This window comes from Musca autumnalis, unplaced genomic scaffold (genome assembly GCF_047663935.1).
Source record: "Musca autumnalis isolate F117 unplaced genomic scaffold, ASM4766393v1 scaffold_4, whole genome shotgun sequence".
In the NCBI taxonomy this organism is placed as follows: Eukaryota; Metazoa; Arthropoda; class Insecta; order Diptera; family Muscidae; genus Musca; species Musca autumnalis.
Genome location: NW_027411977.1, coordinates 133717775 through 133740615, shown reverse-complemented (window position 1 = coordinate 133740615; position 22841 = coordinate 133717775). Strand labels below are relative to the sequence as shown.

Below are 22841 nucleotides of genomic sequence, written 5' to 3'. Positions count from 1 at the left end.
TAGCGAAATATGCTTGTCTCATGACATAGTATGGGGAACAGTTTCCTAAGTGATACAGAGCATAACCTGATTGCCTTAACTTTTTTTGGAGGTACTGTATGTGGTTTTTCCAGGTAAAATTGTCGTCCAGATGTACTCCAAGATATTTGTAAGAGTCGACGACTTCCAGATTCGTATTACAATTGTCATTCGGTTGTGTAAGATTACTGTGTAGGCATTCAGTGTCGTGGAATTTGATTTTGACTTTAGTCTTTTGTGAGTGTCTTGGCCTAAAATGCATAATTTTGGTTTTCTTAGCATTTATAATCAGGCCGTGATCGTGACACCATCTGGTAAGGATGTTGAATTCGTCTTGAAGATTTGTTTCTGCAAAATTTAGTGTTTTGTGGCTGACTATGATTGCTGTATCATCTGCGTATGTATATGCTGTGCTTCTTTTCAAAACCTGCGTCATTTCGTTTGTGTATATTATATATAATATTGGTCCCAATTTGGAACCTTGTGGAACTCCATACGTAGAGGATATTTTATTGCTGTTGCTTTCGCCTATTTTTACGCTGTACGACCGGCAGGAAAGGTAATTTGCAAACCATCGCAAGGTGTTTCCTCTAATACCACTTTTTTCCAACACATCTTTTAGTTTTTCATGTGGTAAAGTATCAAAGGCTTTACTGAAGTCCACAAATAAGGCTAAGCATGTGTTTTTTGGCTCAGTGATTGATTGATGTGATTAGAGAAATAGCCTAGTAATTGGTTTATATTCTTCCCTTCTTGGAAACCGAATTGGTGCTTGCTTATAATTTTATATTTTGTAAGAAATCCGGTTAAACGTCTTACCATTATTTCTTCTAATACCTTTTCCATTACTGGCAATATTGATATAGGCCTGTAATTATTGTAGTCTGTTTTGTTTCCGCTCTTATAAATTGGTCTCACTATTGCCTCTTTCATTACATCTGGTATTGTTGCTTCACACAAACTTTCATTTACCAATTTTGTTATTATTGGGGTAAGTATACTTGCGTTATTTTTTAAGTCTGATGATCTAATGTTATCGATACCCGCACTTTTTCTTATATTAAGCGTTTTTAGTATATTATGTATTTCAGTTTCGGTCGTAAGTTCGACAAACATAGAATTTTGTATGATGTTTTGCCCGTTTGTGCGTAAGGTTACGACTGAGCATGGATGAATAATTCTTAAAACGTTTTGATTAAAATTAATAGCAAAATTTTCCGCTATGTCTTTCAATGTTTCGTTTTTAAAGTTTCTTTTGATTGTTTCATCTAAGTTTTCAGTCTTTTTGCCAGTGATTTTATTGATTAATTGCCAGGTTTCTCTTGGATTATTTCGGTTTTGTACGAATTGATTAAAATAGTGGTCATTTTTTGCTTTAATTATTGTTTTGTTCAGCTTGTTGTTGTATTGTTTATAAAGTGTTTCATTATTTTTGTTATTTTTATTTTTTAGCCATTTTTTGTATAGTTGGTCTCTTATATTGCAGTAATTGACTATTTCGGGACGTAACCATGGATAATCATTCCGTTTTTTGAGGTTTTGTTGTTTTTGAGATGAACATTTGTAAATTTGATTAAAGGTATTAGTAATGTTATTAAAAAGTTCATTTGCATTATGCGATCTGTTTAATATTTCCTCCCAGTTTGTGTTTCTTATGTGGTTGCTGGCTTTTGTGTTATTTATTTTAAGCTTTTCTTTAAACTGTTTTTTATGATTATGAATTGTATTTGTTTTTTTCTCCATTATGCTTCCGTATATGGCGTAATGATCTGAAATGTCCGACCTAATGATTGCAGAGTATGACATTATCCTTTTATTATCCCATCTAGAGAACAAGTGGTCAATGCATGTCATTGTTTGATTTATATTATCTTCTCTGGTTGGTCTTGGTAGGATAATAAAATATTTAAATAGTTTGTTGTTATAAGGTTTTGTTTAAGTATGTCGATATTTATATCTCCCACTATTATTAGTTTAGTTCTCCGGTTAACATCGTAAGGTATTTCTTCAAATTCTTGTAAAAACTGTTTCACACTTTTGTTGGGTGGCCGATATACTGATATTATAGAGAAATTTGTGTTGTTTGGGGTTGTAACATCTATTTTCATTGCTTCTGCTGATTTCATCTCAATATGTATTTGATTGTATTGTATTTCCGATCTGATATATACCGCTACTCCTCCTCCCCTTCCATCTCTATTTAGAAAAAGGGCATTAAAGCCATCTATATGGTAAAAGTGATTCTCATAGTCGGATATATTAGTTTCACAAAGAACTATCAGTTTGATTTTATTTATGATTTTTGAAAGACTAGTTACGAATGCCAAAAAGTTTTTCCTTAATGATCTAATGTTTAAGTGTATTATAGAAATGTCATAATTCAAGTAATTCAGATTTATGTCATCAAAATTATCTTTATTTTCTTCAATGCAATTCATTTTTTAAAAGTTTTCCTTTTTAAGGATTGTGGTATTTAAATAGAATTTAATAATTTATGTGATTTTTTCTTTTTCGCTTTTAATAGTGAAATTTGATTCTCCAGAAACCTTTATAATTATTATTTATGTATATTTGTAGACAGTATTTTTTTCTCAGTGGGTTATTTTTATTTTAATTTGTTGCTGTTATATTTTCCAGATCTGCAGAGTTGTTTATGACTGTATGTGAGGATGTTTCATTTTTACGAGCGTATATGCACCCACTCTTTACCCACACATATTTCCATCCACACTCTTTAGCTTTTGTTTTTGCCATCCAAAGAAGGTGTTTATTCTGTAGAGTAAGTTCATCATTTATATAAAATACATTGTTCTCTCCGTTTGATGTTTTTATTTCCAATCGATGTCCCTGGATTTTATTCATTAGTTCTCTTTTTTTGTTTAATGTGGAGAGTTCGATAATAACTTTGTTTTTCCTTTTCACTTTGAATGCTCTGTTTATATCTGTTGGGGCAATTTCTACACCTGTACTCTCACTTATTTTAGCAATTACACCATTGATATCCATGCCCTCATCAATTACGTTGCCAATCTCAATGTTCCTCTCCAATGCTCTCTGCTCCATTTTAGCAATTCTTTCATTCAGCTGTTTTATTTGTTCGCTTTTCTCATGGTCTCGTTTTTGCAGTTCAGTGACCTGTGTTGTGATTGTTTCTACATTCTTGTTGATGTTGGCAATGTGCTCTTCGATTCTTGTACTCACTGCTGTTACTGTTGTTATGTTCAGTGTTAATTGTTGAATGCAGTTTTGCATGCTTAGCATGCCTCTTCTCAATTCAGCTATTTCTTGTTGTTGTTTAGATATTTCTGTGTTATTGGATGATGTTGGTGTTGATGTGTTTCGATATCGTTTGCTTGCACTTGCAAATTCATCATCACCATCTCTTTGTTGTTTGGAGTTTATTTGTTGTTCGTTGATATTTTGACTGGATTGTGTTGTCTCGTTTTCTTTATATGATTTGTATGATACGTTGGGAGATTTGCCATTTGTTTGGCATAAATGACACATCCATTCTCCTTTTTTCGCGAGACCCATGCTACGATACGAAATCTCAGTGAGAGAACAACAAGGGCTGAAGTGAAATTGACGATTGCAATGAAAGCATCGTACAAAATTATTGGATTTTATTTTTGTAGAACATTGCGAGCACGATTCATTTTTTGGCACTTCTAATAACGACATTTTTGTATAATATATTTATTAACAAAATTAAAAACTTTGTTCACAGATGTAAATGTGATTGAATTGTGCTTTTATTGCTATGAAACACTGGTAAAAACCGTAAAGATAGATTATGCGCGTGTGCAAAAAAGTACGTCCGTTCGCAACGAAGGCTACAGCGAGATTGATCCCTAAGAACCTTAAATGTCAAATCACAGCCTTTTTGGTTAAAATTTTTACCTAAAATCCTCAAAATACCGAAAATCGGGAGGTCTATGTTTAGATATAAAACGATGGGACTATATCTAAACATAGACCTATGCTGCCAATTTTTAGTGGAGATGTGTTGTGATCCCTAGGAACCCTAAATGTCAAATTACAGCCTGATCGGGTAAAAATTTTACTTAAAATCCTAAAATACCGAATATCGGGTGGTGTCGTTATATGTGGGGTCATATTTAAGTACTAAAATACTTAAAATTTTACCTATAATGCCGAAAATCGGGTGGTGCCGTTACATGTGGCCATACCCGAACATGGATCTATGTATGTTGAAAATTTTTAGTGGAGAAGTGTTGTAACTCCTAGGAACCATAAATATCAGTCAGTTCGGTTAAAAATGGTAGCTAAAATCCTCCAAATCGCAAAATTCGGGAGGTAGCGTTATATGGAGGCTATACCTAATGTTGTGACCCATCAAAACCTTAAATGTCAAATTACAGCCAGTTCGATTCACAATTGTGTCTAAAATCCTCAAAATACCGATATACCTAAACATAGGCCTATTTTAAGAATTTTTGGTACAGAAGTGTTGTGACTCCTAGGAACCTTAAATGTCACATTACAGCCAATTTGGTTCACAATTGTGCATACAATCCTCAAAATACTGAAAATCAGGAAGTACCGTAATTTGGGGCCTGTACCTAAACATGGTCCTGTTTTGACAATTTTTGGTGCAAAAGGACCTAAGGACCTCTAATGTCAAATAACAGCTAGGTCGGTTTAAAACTATACCTAAAATTCTAAAAATACCGAAAATTGGGAGGTGTACCCATATATGGGGGCCATACTAAAACATGGACCTCTGTTGACAAACTTTGGTTGAAAAGTGTTGTGATCCCTGGGAACCACAAATGTCAAATTACAGCTTGTTAGGTTAAAAATAGTAACCAAAATCGTCAAATCATTGAAACTCGGGATGTACTGTTATATGAAGGTTATACCTAAACATGAACCTATGTTGAGAATTTTTAATGGAGAAGTGTTGAGAATTGTGGAGAAATGTCAAATTACAGCCAGTTCGGTTAAAAATCGTTATTAAAATCCTCAAAGTACCGAAAATTGGGAGGTAACGGTATATGGAGGCTGTTGGAGAACAAATATTTATTTATTATTATAGTTTAGTTATTATTTATTTTTCCCACACAAAAATATCTAATTTCTATTTTTCTTTAATTTGTTTCAATTTCTATAACTGGCATCACTAATTAAATTTCTATAACTGACATCCCTAATTACTTGTAAATCATAATTTTTGCCTATTCCCTTTTTAATCGTGTCCTACCGAAATTGTTTTCAAGGCCATCAAACGTACCAACAGTAGTTGGACTTTGATCTCTGCTTACTTGCTCACTGTCTCTATTGAGTAGTGTTGTTGTTACTGATGTCGCTTGCATTTCTTTTCTAATGCTTGTATGTACATCAAGCAACAAATCAGCGATTATTTACAATGTAAATTTTACATCATAGTGGTAGCGACGCAAGCAGAGAAAATATGTAAACAAGAAGATTCTGTCTAGTTATAATTATGCATTTTTTCTTATGATTAGTTACGTTTAACTCTGCCTTACTGCAAAATCATACCGATCGATCGTCGACTTAAATATTTTCTGCCGCGCTGCAACAACAAAATAGTCTAATTCGAATATTTAATAATTAATTTAAAAGAAGCTTAAATCGCAGTTTATTATAATTGTTTAATTTAAACATTTTAATAATAATTAATATAATTATAAGTGTCCCATCGGGAGCGTTTTATTAAAAAATATATTCAATTATAATTTTCCAAAAACAATAAAATTGCCCCCAAATAAACATTGGACTTTTTAAGAAGAAAACATTCTTGTGTTTTATTTTGCTTGGGATCAAACTGCCCAATTCTCCTACATTTTTATGGTGCCGAAACCCGGGAACCGCGACGCTTTCCAAACAAAATAATAAAAACAAAACTTTGTGAACATTTTCTTGCAAAATAAAAAGTGTGTTTTGCCGACGGCAAACAAACAACATTATACTGAAGTGACATTGTTAAACTTTCTCTGAAAAAATTGATTAATACGATCAACTATCTGTGAAATAAAATTACTCAATTGAACTGTGTTAAAAACTGTGCTCATTCTGTACATTCTAAAATCTGCCATTGCTGCAAAATATAAACTAAATATTACAAAGGAGTTAAAATTGTGAAATTACCTTGTGTATTATATCCAATATAATTGTGTCTGCTCTGGTATTGTTTTTGTTTGCTTTTGATACAAAACAATACACAAATTTGTGAACGTTTCCACTTACGTTTTGCTGAATTTTCTGAATTTATATTTCCTTCTTGTGATCTGAGGAATATAAACTGTTTTTCTCAAAATAATTTACTTTGTGACTTTTGATTCTCAAATATTCTCGCTCATATTCTGATTTAAAATGGAAGATTCATCAAGAGCCATCGAAGACCAAAAATTGTTGTTGTCTCGTGTTCAGAGAATTATTTCTGATTTTGAGAAATCGCGGCGTATGTCAAAGCTATCTGGATAAAATCGAAGAATTACAAAGAGCTTTTGAAGAGAATCATGAGCAACTTTTCGATTTATTCCGAGATAGAGCACTCAATATTTCTGATGTTCCATATTTCAATGATGATGTGCATCATCAATTCTGCCGAACGTTTCTCAAGGGTAAGGGAAAATTACTTGATTTTATGACTGATTCCCATACTCCAAACTCGCCTCATTTCCATTCCACCTTTCATGCATCTAATTCGCAACGAAACGAGACTATTTTACCCCAAGTTCGTCTTCCCAAAATTGATATCCCAACTTTCTCTGGGGATTATTTGAACTGGGTTTCTTATCGGGATATGTTCGTTTCGTTAGTTCATAGCAATCAAAGTTTGTCTAAAGTGCAGAAATATTATTTCCTGAAAAATTCGTGTCGTGATACTCCATTGTCTATTGTAAACGAATATCCTGCCTCTGAAGCGAGTTATGATTTGGCATGGGATGCCTTAGAAAAAAGGTATCATAACAAAAGAAAAATTTCTGATACTGTTTTGCGAAAATTATTGAATATTCCCAAATCGAATGGCTCTTGTGAGAGCATAAAAACTCTTTATGACTCCACTAGGAATTGTATGGCTCAATTAACAGCGTTAGAAGTGGACTGTTCTAACTGGGATCCACTTCTTATTCATATTACTGTTAGTAAGTTGGATCTTCAGACTTGTAAAGAGTGGGAGCAATCGTTGAAAGCAACTACCGAAATTCCAAAAATGACAGTTCTATACAATTTCCTTGAAACCACTTTCCGGACTCTAGAGTCGATATCTGAGTACACAGAATATGTTACAAAATCACCAGTTAAACCAAATCCTTCGAAATCTTTCCACTCACAACGTACATCTCAGAATCGACGTGTCAATATGGCGTCGGTTAATGATGCAAATTGCCCCTGTTGTGGTAAACGTCATTTTCTATACAAGTGCTTTAAATTTGCTGCAATGTCCTCTGCTCGAAGCGCGATTTAATCAATTCCAAAAGAATTTGCAGAAATTGTTTAAATGTTGGCCATTGTTCTAAGGACTGTAGAGTTACCAGTCGTTGCAAATCATGCAACTTAGCCCATCATACAATAATGCATAATGATTATGCTGTTCACAACAATGGGAATACTTCTACTAATTCTGATAATCGAAATAATAATGTGGCTTCAACTTCTTCCTCTGCTGTTGAGAATTCCACTGTTAATTTATCTTTGCTGAACACAACTGTGATGCCTCATGTGTTGTTGGCTACAATTCGTGTCATTGTGAGAAACGAATTTGGCAATTTCAAATTGAGAGCGATTCTTGATCAAGGAGCTCAAGCGACTTTGATAACTGAAAGTGCTGCTCAACTTCTGAGACTTCCAAAATATAGAACTTTTGCTAGAATTACTGGAGTATGTGGAGAAACTGTTTCTGTGAAACAATTTGTAAAATTCAATCTCGCCTCTCATTACGAACCTGGGTTTGAATTGAGAACTTAAGCCTATGTTATGTCTTCATTGAATAATTATTGCGCTGGTCCAGTGGACAGAAAGAAATTGCCCTCTTTGGAGGAATTTACTTTGGCGGATCCACATTTTGATAAGAATGATCCCATAGATTTGCTAATTGGAGGCGATTTATATGGCGATATTCTTCTTCCTCAACAAAAGAAGTTTGCTAAAGGCATTTTCCTTCAATTGACCCATTTCGGATGGATAGTTTCAGGCCCAACGGCAGAAGTATCTTACGCTCACACCGTCAATGTTAATTTGTGTTCTCTGTATACTCAATTAAAAGCCTTTTGGGAACAAGAAGAGCTCACTGAGTCCAGAAAATTAACCCCTGAAGAAGTAGCGTGTGAAGCATACTTTAAAGCAAATTGTTCTCGTGGTTCGGATGGAAGATACAAAGTTGCATTACCTTTCAAGTCTCAAATTCTTGGCAACTTTCCTCCGAAATTCTGTCATACTGACTTCTGCGCCTTGAAACGATTGAAGCAAGTTGAAAGCAAGTTTGTCAACAATTCAACCTATGCCTCGGAGTATCGAAAATTCATGGAAGAATACGAATCCCTTCTTCATATGACAAAAATTGGCACTTATCCTGATTCTATTGAACCTAATGGTTATTTTCTGCCTCATCACGGCGTTGTACGCGAATCCAGTTCCACTACGAAGTTGCGCGTTGTTTTTGATGGAAGTAGCAAGCGACCTCCTTACACATCTTTGAATGATGAACTGTTTCCTGGTCCTGCACTTCAAAATGATTTACCCGCAATCATCAACAGATGGCGTCGTTTCAAAATTGGATTCCGATCAGATCTGGAAAAGATGTTCCGACAAATTCGAGTAGTTGATAATCAGCAACATTATCAACAAATTCTATGGCGAAGTTCCGATTCTCTGATTTCTGTATACAAACTTAAAACTGTTACATATGGCACATTTTCTGCACCTTACCTCTCTATTAGAGTCTTGCATCAGTTGGCTGCTGATGAAAAGGAAACTTATCCAGAAGCTTGTAAAATCTTGATGACCGACACATATGTCGATGATATTATTTCTGGAGCTGACACAGAGTCAGAAGCTATTTTCCTACAAACACAACTTGTTGAATTACTTTCTGCTGGAGGCTTTAATCTACGCAAGTGGACGTCTAATTCGCAAGAACTTATGGCAAATATTCCTGAAGATTTTCGTGAAATTTCGAATATTTTCAATTTGAATGAGCAAAATGTTGTCAAGGCACTTGGATTAGGTTGGAATACTAATCAAGATGCATTTTCGTTCCAAGTTTGCTTTCCAATCAATGAAAAAGTCACTAAAGCCAGTCTATTATCCGATGCTGCTAAACTGTATGACCCATTGGGGTGGCTAGCGCCTGTTACGATCCAAGCGAAGATCCATTTCCAAAAACTATGGCTAGAAGGCATTGATTGGAAAGATGAAGTTTCCTCAGCCATGAAATCTAAATGGCATTCTTACCTCAAAGACTTGAAAAATATCGAAAAGATTTCAATACCTCGCTGGATTGGCAGTTATAGAGAATGTTCTATTGAATTGCATGGTTTCTGTGACGCATCTACGTCAGCCTTTGCTGCTGCGGTATATGTTAAAGTTCTGAATTCAAACGGAGAAGGCGTTGTAAACTTGCTACAATCAAAAACTAAAGTTGCTCCGTTAAAAGTTTTGTCGATCCCGAAATTGGAGTTGTGTGGAGCAAAACTTTTAGCGAAACTCATGCACAAAATTCAGAATATGCTCGATCTTAATATTTCTGATTCTTACTATTGGACTGATAGCATTACTGTTCTATGTTGGCTCAGTGGAGAATCTTCAAGATGGAATGTTTTCGTTGGAAATAGAGTAAGCGAAGTCCAACAACATTCCCATATTTCTCAATGGCGCTATGTTTCTACTCACGATAACCCTGCTGACTGTGCTTCCCGTGGTATTACGTCAACTGAGTTGGTACAACATCCGCTTTGGTGGTCTGGTCCTCTCTGGCTTGCTCAGTCTCCATCTCTTTGGCCCAAGCAGCCAGAAAATTCCTATGAAACTAATCTCGAAATGAGAAAATCTGTTTTACAAGCAAACTCTGCTACAGTCTCGCAGTATCCGAACTTATTAACTGCATATTCATCGTTAACTAAACTGGTTCGAGTCACCGCTTACATATTGCGATTCCTGCAATACAAACCTGATTCGAAATTACGATTTTCCGGCTTTCTCAGAGCGACAGAATTGAATAAAGTTTTACAAAAACTGGTTAAAATTTCCCAAGATGTTGATTTTCCAGAAGAAATACAACAATTACAGAAAGGAAAATCAATTCACCCAAGCAGCAGAATTGCTCAGCTATGTCCTTTCCTAGACGATGATGGCGTACTACGAGTTGGAGGGCGCTTACAAAAAGCTAAGTTTCAATATGACTTCAAACATCCTATGCTTTTGTCAAAAAATCTTTTCAGATGCTCATCAGAAAACTCTTCATGGCGGCCTCATTCAAATGCAAGCTTATGTGTCTCGAAAGTTCTGGATACTTTCTTCCCGCAACCTGGCAAAACGAGTGCAGCGTCAATGCATCACCTGTTTCAAATGCAAGGCCAAATCACTTCAACAAATTATGGGCAACCTTCCTTCAGTTCGACTTCAACCAACTAGACCATTCAAGCACAGTGGTGTTGATTACGCTGGCCCAATTACCGTTCCGTTCACTTCAACAAATTATGGGCAACCTTCCTTCAGTTCGACTTCAACCAACTAGACCATTCAAGCACAGTGGTGTTGATTACGCTGGCCCAATTACCGTTCCGTTCCGATTTGTACTCCGACTGTGGTACGAACTTTATTGGCTCCAACAAAGAATTGAAAATTTTACATCGAAGAAGCATCGAATCTCTACCAGATGAACTTGCAAATCTTCTTGCTAACAATGGCACAGACTGGCACTTCATACCGCCTGCTTCGCCAAACTTTGGAGGTCTATGGGAAGCGGGAGTCAAATCGACTAAACATCACCTGAAGTGAATTATGAATCATCGAATTCTAACGTTCGAAGAATTGTCAACTTTACTGGCCCAAATAGAAGGATGTCTCAATTCCAGACCGCTTTGCCCGATGTCGTCAGATCCTTCCGATTTTGAAGCTCTAACTCCAGCACATTTTCTCGTTGGAGAGCCAATATTGTCTGTTCCAGAAGAAGACCTACTTGATTGTTCTATAGACAGACTTTCCCGCTGGAAAGTAGTTCAGTTGCTGAAACAACAATTCTGGAAACGCTGGTCTACTGAATATGTCAACCGACTTCAATCTCGTCCGAAATGGTTGAAGTCCCAGAAAAACGTTGAAGTTGGTGATTTGGTCCTCGTATTTGATGAACGTCTTCCTCCTGGTCAATGGCCACTTGCTCGCATTACTGAAACTCATCCTGGTACTGATGGCCGGGTAAGAGTTGTTTCCTTAAAATCTAATGGCAAAATCTATAAACGGCCAGTATCGAAAATTGCTCTTCTGCCCATTCAAGAAGACTTCAATTCCTCAAAGGGCCATGAAGAGAGTTTCTATGAGCAGGATAATTTGGAAACTGAATGAAACAACTCGTATTATCATCTTTACTTTGCATCACCATTTTATCATAATCATCAATGTTTCACCTTTACACAACATCATCTTGTATACATCAACATCTCTGAACCTACATCTCAACAAAATGCTGTGTCAAGAACAGTCGTTCTTTGTGCGGGGGAATGTTGGAGAACAAATATTTATTTATTATTATAGTTTAGTTATTATTTATTTTTCCCACACAAAAATATCTAATTTCTATTTTTCTTTAATTTGTTTCAATTTCTATAACTGGCATCACTAATTAAATTTCTATAACTGACATCCCTAATTACTTGTAAATCATAATTTTTGCCTATTCCCTTTTTAATCGAGTCCTACCGAAATTGTTTTCAAGGCCATCAAACGTATCAACAGTAGTTGGACTTTGATCTCTGCTTACTTGCTCACTGTCTCTATTGAGTAGTGTTGTTGTTGTTACTGTGTCGCTTGCATTTCTTTTCTAATGCTTGTATGTACATCAAGCAACAAATCAGCGATTATTTACAATGTAAATTTTACATCATAGTGGTAGCGACGCAAGCAGAGAAAATATGTAAACAAGAAGATTCTGTCTAGTTATAATTATGCTTTTTTTCTTATGATTAGTTACGTTTAACTCTGCCTTACTGCAAAATCATACCGATCGATCGTCGACTTAAATATTTTCTGCCGCGCTGCAACAACAAAATAGTCTAACTCGAATATTTAATAATTAATTTAAAAGAAGCTTAAATCGCAGTTTATTATAATTGTTTAATTTAAACATTTTAATAATAATTAATATAATTATAAGTGTCCCATCGGGAGCGTTTTATTAAAAAATTATATTCAATTATAATTTTCCAAAAACAATAAAATTGCCCCCAAATAAACATTGGACTTTTTAAGAAGAAAACTTTCTTGTGTTTTATTTTGCTTGGGATCAAACTGCCCAATTCTCCTACAGAGGCTATACCTAAACATGGACCAGGTCCATTGGGCCTATATTGACAATTTTTGGTGAAGAAGAACTGTGACCCCTAAAAACATCAAATGTCAAATTACAGTCATTTGGGTTTAAATTGTACCGAACAGCAGTTTGTAAAAGTTTGTACAAATTTTTGGGTTATCGAATTTTTAGGTTAAAGCCAATAAAGAAGCTACCGGCGCACAGTGGTTCAGAATCGTTTTTTCATGGTCAAAATTAGTATCTTTTTGTTCGACAGATAATACAATCAGGGGAATCAAACATGATCAAATTAGGTCTAGTAGTTGCAAAGGAATTTAAGGTCAAAATTAATATTTTGAGTTTTTTTCATATTTTGCATCAAAATGTGAGTGTTTTTTATATGTTCCAATCTATTAAAAATAGGTAAAAAAAACTTTTTAAGTTAAACGGTTTTATGTTAAACATACATTGCAATGTTTAAGATAAATGTACTAAAAACCAAAAAATAATAAAATAGATACAGTCGTGGGAATTATAAACATATGCATAGACTAGACTAAAATAAAACCGTGGGGCACGTTAATTGTCTACAATCGTTGATTAAAATGTTTGTTTTGTAATGTTACACTATAATTAGGCAGTTGTTCAACCGACAACGATGGACGTGTGATAAGTAGGGCTAGAATGTGGAAACAAGCTAGCAAGCTCGATTATAAGCGAGTTTTAGGGTTTCATAGTGGTGAGCGAGTAGTACTTTGTCGATTAAAGACAAACTACGAGCAGTGAAACGCTTCCTCTCCAGGCAGCAGTGTGAATGTCTAACGATAAACTAGTTGAAACATCTCTTTTATTTACATGGTGTGTATAACTATTGGAATTTCCATGAGCAAGAAAATAGTAAGTAATTTCCTCACCGTCTGGGGGCCAACTGCCTAACGACGAATTAAACGATTCTTCTATCGCACATTAAGTCGATAATTTGTAGACAATTGACGTGCCCCACGGTTTTATTTTAGTTTATTAGTTTAGTTTATTGCAGTCCAACTCCTCTATACGTAGTCCATGCAAAGATCTTACTCTACTAAGAGCCACGTAGGCTTGACCTTCTTCAAACAGTTTCGCACCTAAGTATACGACTGCGTGATCCACAGTGCTGCCCTGCATTTTATGTATTATAGAAGCCCATGATAGTATTAAAGGCAACACACATCTGTGTGTATCGCTCCCGTTGTTTTGTTAACCTGGCTTCATATTCTTCAGGCGTTTCTGATGCTATCATCTGTGTGTACCGCTCACGTTGCTTTGTTAACCTGGCTTCATATTCTTCAGGCGTTTCTGACGCCGTCATTTGTGTATATCGCTGACGTCGCTTTTTTAACCTGGCCTCATATTGCTCAGGTGTTTTTGACGCTAATTGTTCCCGTCGTTTCTGTAATCGACTATTTCTATTACCTTCACTTTCTTTACGAGTAATGGACATTTAAACGGTCGACCCCCCAGAGGTCCAATAAAGGGGCAAGGCTATGTACAACAACATTTTTAGCCACCCTAACTCCACACAGTCCTCAACACGATAAAAAATCTTGACTTGGGTGGTGGATTCAGGCTGGATTAATCAGATACCTAAATTACAGATTCAATTTCTAAATTTCTACGCCATTTAGTGGCTGCGCCCATCTTAAATATTGAGGTTGTATAGTGCACTGTATTCTTCTTGTCAACCCCTTTTATTTGATACCCATATTGGTGGGATTGATAAAAAATTGTTATCAGCCATTTGGTAGCGGCGGCCATCTTAGATTTCAATTTTGCATTGTAAATTGTATTCTACTTCTTGAGACCTTTCATTTGATACCCATGTTGATGGGATTGATAAAACCTAAGTTATCCGCCATTTTGAAGAGGCCGCCATATTGGATTTAAATTTTTTATAGTATATTGTATTCTGCTTGTTGAGCCCTTTCATTTGATACCCATATTGATGGGATTGATAAAACCTACGTTGTCCGCCACTTTGTAGCGGCGGCCATCATGAATTTATAATTACAATGAATATTGTATTGTCACCAAAATTTCAGATTAATCGGTTGACAGGAAGAGGGTGACATTTGAATTTCTAAATTTGACCCAAGAATAAATAATAAATAAAACAAACGGGGTGAGCTAAATAAAACCATTTAAAAAGATCAAACCCCAATGAATAAACTATAAAAATACAAAACATAGCCAAACGATTTTTTTTATTTTTTTAATTTTAATACTTTTTTTCAAAAACTCATTTATTTCACAAATATTCATTTGTGCAAAAAATCTATAATTCATATGGAAAACGGTAAGAAAAATTTTACCCATATGATTTCAATACATTAAAAAAGTACCCGAGGAAAAAAATAGCTCAATTCGTGTAAACGCTACGGCAATTTATTAAAACTGTTATTAAATGACGGAATCCTACCTACCTAAAAACAATGAACACAATATCTCTCATAATGTTCAAAAATTACGTATTTTCCAAAATTCCGATATTTTGGTCTAATTTTTTGGTATCCTTAGCTTCAATATGTTAACTATCGAATTTCAAATAGAAATTAACAAACGATGACGCAAAAATGTGGTTTTGGGCAGGAAAATCGATTCCTGAACCATTGTGCGACGCAGATCGTCTCAAGGGTATAATTGTATGCCATATGTTTCGTCATCGTGCTGTAGAAACTAATGGCAACAGTGGGTTTCAAAGTGTTGCCACTTATGGTGATATGAACATTGAAGAAAATCCCATTGGTAAGAAATATCCAACAAACAGAAAATGGAAACACCATGTAGTTCGTCGATTGAAGAGAGATCAACGTCCTAGCTGGTTCCTAAAGGTTTTGGGATGCCATCACCTAGAAATATTCGAAAGTTATCATAATTCTTTGTATTTCTATCATTAGTTAGAACTTAGAATGTCTTTAGCAGTGTAGGTTTAAGACCGGAAGAAAGTTATGTTTTGTATGTAAACTGTTTTCTATAACTGGAGTCAGATAGATCAGTAGTCAACCAAGCTAGAAAGTGCTCAAGGACTGACCAGTTCTAACTTTTAAAATATTAGGATCTTTTAAGACCGGGGGTATGTACAGTTTTGTAGACAAACTGTGAGTTTTATTATAAGATAAAACATAGGTCATTTTTTAAAGTAGAATATATAAAGTGCATGTCGAATGAAAGTGGTTTCACTTTTTAATACGGTGTTGGTCTTAAATACAATTCATGAAGGAAAACCTTCTTAGATTGGTACATGTGTATGCATTGAGAAATGATTCTAGACTGGACACTAGGTTGACTTGATAAGAAAAAGCTTCAAAAATAATTCATATCTGCAAATGTGCTATCATGTATGAAAAGAAGTTATCAAACTCAGTCTTGGTCTTCTACATTTACATATTTTTGGCTATAAAACTACTTTTCACATGTCGTCTAGAGTTTCTTTTATTTTTCTTGAATCTCCTCCGCAAATTTATCTACATTCAAATTAAAGGTTACCTATTTAGGAAGATTACCGGGTTGTTCATATACATTCCGGTTCATCTGAATAGAACCAACCAATATTTGAATACAAATACCATAATATCTGACGATAGGAGAGGAATTGTGAATTATATTTTTGTGGACATGTAGAGTATATAGTAGCCGATATATTCAATATCTAACATGTTTCAAATATGCGTTATAACGGTACTTTTTACTCGCTTTCTGAAAATATGTCAAAATATTAGCATTTTTAATGGTTCACCAGGATAGAACCACTCCAGAACCGCTCCATGTCACCATTAAGTCCTTGGAATTTGAAGAGATTTTAAGACATTTGATGTGAAGAAACAACTTAGCGATAGGGGAAGGCAGACGTTAATTTTTTCGAAAGGAAATTCTTTAATATTGATGGTTATGGTGTTCACGCATCTTTTACTCATTGTATAAGTACCGAAAAAATATTTCTGATCCGTTACTACACAAGAAAGAGCCCCTATGTTTCTGTGCTTTTCATGCTACGCGATATCATCTAAATCAAAGCTCTTGATGTCGACATGAAGCGTTGGGCGGTGGGATTTTTTTTATTTTTTTTGGACCTGTAGATGTCCACAGCCAACCAAACTGAGTGAAACCCATCGTTTTGCATTCACTTTCCTGAGATAAAATTTCAGTAGTGCGATTCTGTAACTCCTTAACGACAGAATTAACGACGAATGTCGGTAGTTAACGATAATTTTCGGTAAGTGCTATTCTGTATACCAATTTTAACGATTTTTGTCGGTAAATTTTTTTGTTAATTACCGAAAATTATTGTTAAGTTAACAACCAAAAATAAGTAGTTGTTAAGTCTTAACGACAGTACATTATTGCAATATTTTGCTGAATTCTTTTAACAATGGCGTTTTATATGAACATATGCTATGTCAATAAAGACGGTACACAAGGTAAATTCCGCCTTATTGAGAAAAATCTTCTTAAGGCATTTACATAAGGGTTAACTATGTAGGATACCAGGGGAAGCTTCGCCACTGTTGTGCTTTCGGCGGCGGCGATTTTATTGAAGCTGCATAAAGATCACCAAAGAGAAAGTTGTAGATCTTCGATTAACTCATAACTTTCCCTTGGAGGATCTACATGTAGCATCAATTAAATCGGCGCAGACGAAAGCGCAACTGTGGCGAAGCTGCCCCATGCTACCCTTTCCTTATTATTAAAGAGACAAATCTTCAAAAGAACTCAAGGCTATACCAATCCCCTTAATACTATTTTTCTACGAGGCCAAAACGTGTATGGTGTTCCTACAACCTACTTTGTTCTGTGGTAATATTATAAATTTAAACTCAGCATCACTTATAATAAGAATGCTAAAAATGTCGTATATGTTCGGATTTCCGAACTTTTTATACACTACGCTATGAGAAATTCCATTTGATGTGGGCGTGAATTGAATATGTGAATATATAAACTCAAATGACGGTAACGTGGATCCACGTACATCATTGTAGGGGTTTAAGTCATGTCAAATTTCAAAGCTAAATATTCATATGGCAAAAATAACTCTTCGTTTTATTGCGGTGTTAAACATTTATTTATCTGTACATTCATAAAAATACAATTAACTTCAAAGTGACCTTTTGACCAATGATTCTGATTACACTGTCCTGCCCACTTCTAACTTATAATGCCTTCCGAGCTAATATGTGGATGCGAATGACACGTTTATTCATATCCTGGAATAAAACCACGAAAATCTATGAGATTTATTTACCTCCTAGAAGTACATACATACACACTTGACGCTTTAGAAGTTGAAAGTAGACTTGTGTTACGCATTGTTGGAATACTTGCAGATACTTATGTTAGGCGCATTTCTTCAAAAAGCGTACCTTTCTTCCTCCCTTACGCGATTTGTGCCTGTATTTGCGAAGAAACAATATTTTTAATTCAAAAATACATTAATAAATATCAAAATATAATATTTGACAATTTGTCTTTCTATCGATATTCGTCGGTATGTGCTAACGATTTCTACAATCGTTAACATAAAGTTACTGAATAGCACATTCGTTAACTCAACCGAATATTTTTATTAACTACCGATGTCGGTTCGTTATTAAAAAAAGTTACAGAATCGCACTACAGTTATTGGATTGTAATGCTAGAAATTTGAGTTATCTTTACCATATTTCCTCTGTTTCGGACTTATAAACGTATCAAATGTGACTTTTTTGTAATTTTATTGTAGTCTTGAAAATTTTAAACACAATTCAGTATAAAATTTTGACTTTATAAATTGTTTGTACCGATTTCTTCATAAGAATATTTTTTGGAGCTCTAAGCAACGATGTTCATCAAATTCCAAGACCCTAATACACATTTTTTGCACAATAGTTGTTGGCAATCAACACTCACTGCCTTTATTTATAATTATTAATAGCTTTTAGTAAAAGTTTACCACATCTGACAAAGGATTTGTGTAAATTCTTAAGGTGGTTCTATCCTGGTGAACCATTAAAAAATGATAAAATGTTGACATATTTTCATAAAGCGAGTAAAAAGTACCGTTATAACGAATATGTGAAAAATGTTAGGTATTGAAAATATCGGCTACTATATACTCTACATGTCCACAAAAATATAATTTACAGTTCCTCTCCTATCGTCAGATATAACGGTTTTTGTAGGCAAATGTTGGTTGGTTCTATTCAGATGAACCGGAGTGTATGTAAATCTTGGTGCTTCTTAAACGGAAATGGAGTCCAAATAAACCACTTTAATTTATATCTGTTTTAATAATATACCTATGTAAATCACGTAATTATAAAAATCATTTTGTCCGCATGTGATTTTCATGCAAAAACCATATCTTTAAAATTGTATGTATTTTTGAAATTTATTTTGGTAGGCAAAAACCTATAAAGCATGTTTCTGATTAGTCCAAACTTTAATAATAATAATTGTTCCACAAACATCCCAGATGGGACAAGGGAGACTTCTCTCATATCAATGAGTGCACGCCGATTCATATTAGCTCAATGACATGGGACCTACTTTTTATTGCCGAGTCCGAACGGCGTGTCTTACGACACCACTTGTAGAGAAGTTTTTCTAGGCTTAAATACTCAGGAAATGTCGCCAGCATTACTGAGGGGGAATTTTTGCCACCGTTGAAAATTTGATGTTGCTTGGCCTGGGATTCGAACCGCAGACCTTCTGAGTGCAAGGCGGACGTGCTAACCATTGCACCACGGTGGCCCCAGTCCAAACTTTGCACATCGTATTATTTCATCTAGTCATGTATCAGGCTGGAATATGGACTACTTCGGTCTCGTCCTTCAGGAAGTGTAGTTTAACAGCTCATCTTGGATAGTTTTGAAAATTTTTTCTAAAAAGCTCTTCTCTTAATTCATAAAGCCTCGAATTATGTCCGAATATTGACTACATCGGACCACTATTTCGGGAATCTCCACAAACTTAAAAAGAGTGCAGTTTAAGAACTCGACTGTATCGTTTTTAAATTTTTGGCAACATGTTCTGTACTCGCCCCTACTTAATAAGGTACAATTTTTTCTCTACAAGATTGACTTTTACGATATCTTCGTAGTTTTTACCGTTATTAAGTGGTGTGCAAATGCTTGTTTTTTCGTAATATTTATATTTTTTTTTTACATACAAATTAACTGTTTTCTAGGATCCAGTGGAGCAGCTGCCCCTCCCTATCTATTCCTGGCTACGCCCATGCCCATTTCGATAGAACTTGCGGTTTCCAAGCAAAATTGTGAAAACTCAAAAAACCCTTAAAAATGTCAACTTGAATAGCGATTTATTTGAAAAGCGCTCCGGCGAAAAAAAATATATACAAGATATCAGTAAATATATTTCAAGAAATTCAAAGAAATTCAGGGAAACAACCAATTTTAAATTTAAGGAAACATTAACCTACAAAAATATACTTTAGGTCTCGATTTTAAGAACGCTTAGGTATATGCGTTTTGAAGTCTATCCTATCGACTTCAAGAGCAAACGTATTGTCATTTTATATTGGCAATTATTTACACATGTATGTATGACTAATAATTTTAAAGTAAAAATAAAATTAAAAATATAACTGACTTATCTTGCTTTTGAATTATGTGCTGATGACTTTCTCACTGGCCGAGACATCAAGGAATAAGCTTCTCGTTCCAAATTTCGACCCAATTTCATATTACCGTATTGACGACCAATTTCCAAGTTTTCTTGAACATCAATTAAAATATTGTGATCGGATAAACTACTTGCGCCACATACAGAAGAACTATCACGTAAACGGCTACCCATTGAATCTTCAGAAAATTCAACCACTTTTCCATTACATGGTGTACCAATTCTGGCTTGCGTTTCTTCTTTACTACACAATTTGGCAAAATAACGTTTGCGCTCTCTGGCAGATTCATAATTACAACAAGGATCGTGTTCAGCCAAGTCACGTTCGCTCTCCAAATTATTCTTTATAATTTTTTGACAAACTGTACCAGGAATATCTTGAGGAAACACAGATGTTTTGCGACAATTTTCTAATATCCAGCGAATTTCATCTTTACATGCCAATACCTTCATAGCATTGAAAGGCAAGGGACGTTGTGTTATTACACCAGTTGTGGGATTGTAAAGACCCTCTTCAGTATCAAAGCAATTTTCGGGTACATTTCTGAATGGTTCCCTGGGTGTCAATATTGAATATGGTCCTACAGGTGGCAAACTTTCGGCTTGCTCGACAGCGTAACGGCGATCATTTGGACAACAATATTTCCAAAATGAAAAATCACCAGATTCTTTACCAAACTTGGCGTTGACATGTAAACCATCGTCAAACCACATATCTTCTATTTCGTCTAACAAACCATCAAGAAAAGTGCCTTTAAAGTTAAAGTTGTAGGGATCAGCTAAATGCAGAGTTCCATAACCATTGAAATGACCACGACTGAAGTATCCCCTGTACTCACTACCATCGGGATAGGTATAGGTGCCATAGCCATCAGGACATTGTAGAGCCTTTTGCCATACTCCCTGATATCGACTGCCTGTTGGCAAAAGTTGCTCTGTGGTATTATTTTGTTGAAAGTTCAGTGCAAAATCTTCTGCGCGGTTGGTTTTATTTAAATTTTTAATATCATTCTGCAAATTCTTGTTATGGGATTCTTCTGTTTTAGTTAAATTTTCTTCCATATACGGTAAGATTGTGATTTTATTTTCAGATTTTTGCTCTTGAGAAGTTTCTTGGGGAATTGTGACTTGAGAGATTTGTTTGCTGACAATTGTTTCTCTTGAGTAAATTTCTTCAACAATTTGTATTACTATTTGCGGTATGTGGAAGTATTCCTGATGATTTGGGCTTTCTTTTTCAAAATTAATTGGATCGGCAATACCTATGTGGTTGTCTTGTGATATTTGATTTACCAACAAGTTGTGACTTTTCTCATGTTTTGAAGACATTACTTCTTTATTAGTTTCTTCATAGCTTATTTCAGGAGATTTAATTTTAAACACGTTTTCTTCACTTTGAATATCCTTCGGAGACAGACTAGCATGTAATCCTCCTGTGTAAATATCAGTTTCTGTTTCATCTTCCACTAACATGCTTGTTTGACGATTTTCAGATTCATCATACGGAGATTTTTCCAAAATATGTTTGTCGTCTTTAGCTTCAGTCGATTCTATGACACTCAAATGAAGCTTTACTGATTCTTTACTATTGCCTTCCATGGCAGTATATCCTTCATCAATGGCCTTAATTTGTTCAAGTTGTTCGGTTTTAATTTCAACATTATCATTGATCGAATTACGTTCTCTCGCGACATCTGCACTTGCCTCTTCTACCAAAAATGTTTTATCCATTCTTTTTAATTGAAGCTTTCTCCTTTCCGACCTACGTTCTGGCCAAACCACCAATTTGATAATAAAAAGTGAATTACTCAAAAAATTACAAAGCCTTCCTCTGAAATTTCTTTATTTGTTCTGTTTTGCACCACACAACGTCAAGCAATAGACAAATAAAATTTTTTATTGTAAAAATTTTCAATGTACACATTTTCCATTGTCTGTATGCCATACACGTTTGTTTCAATGGAAATTTCAAAGTAGATTTTCATGTTAAGGTGTTGTCCACAATATTCTTCAACGGTCATGACGTGTCGACATTTGTCGGAAACACCTTTAAAATTCTGAAAAGGCTTAAGGCACAACATGCTTTACGGAATTTTTAATACACACATCAAATAACTTTAATACGAATCTTCAACACAACACACGGGCTGAAAAGTCACAACGAGTTTGTCGGTATTTATAAATTCTGACAATTTGATTTAAGACAACTAAAAAGTTTTTAAGTCCTGGCCGGGTCGAATTTTTTATAGACTCCACCATAAAATAGTCTTAAGTAAATTGGAATAATTAGTTTCCTTTCACAATTTTAGGTGGACAAATTTTTCGACTGCGGATGCCCCAAATGCTTAAATTATCTAATCTAATCTAAAAAATATGTTCAGCCAGGTGCAAGGTACCACATACGGGGCTATATCAAAGTGTGGACTTATCTTTACAATTTTTGGTGGAAACGTTTTACGACTGTAGGGAATCTCAAAAGTCAAATTACGGGTTGACCCGTGATATAGCTACATTTCCTCAAAAAATACCGAAAGGTACGGTTATGTGGGGGCTATACCAAAACATGGACCTATATTTACGATTTTTGGTGGAGAAGTTTCGTAACAACTGAGAATCTTAAATGTCAAATTACAGCTAGTTCGGTTAAAAAATGTAGCTAAAATCCTCAAAATAC

General features: G+C 35.0%; 2 protein-coding genes across 2 annotated transcripts in view; both read right to left on the bottom strand.

The window, feature by feature from the left end:
* The window catches only part of LOC141402519 (uncharacterized), a 177546-nt gene that overhangs the window by 79120 nt on the left and 75585 nt on the right, over positions 1–22841 (bottom strand). The window lies entirely within an intron of this gene.
* On the bottom strand, positions 19879–22066 carry LOC141402518 (uncharacterized). The gene has a single exon (XM_073983997.1). The coding sequence runs from the start codon at positions 21896–21898 to the stop codon at positions 20135–20137; it is 1764 nt and encodes a 587-aa protein (XP_073840098.1). The 5' UTR covers positions 21899–22066; the 3' UTR covers positions 19879–20134.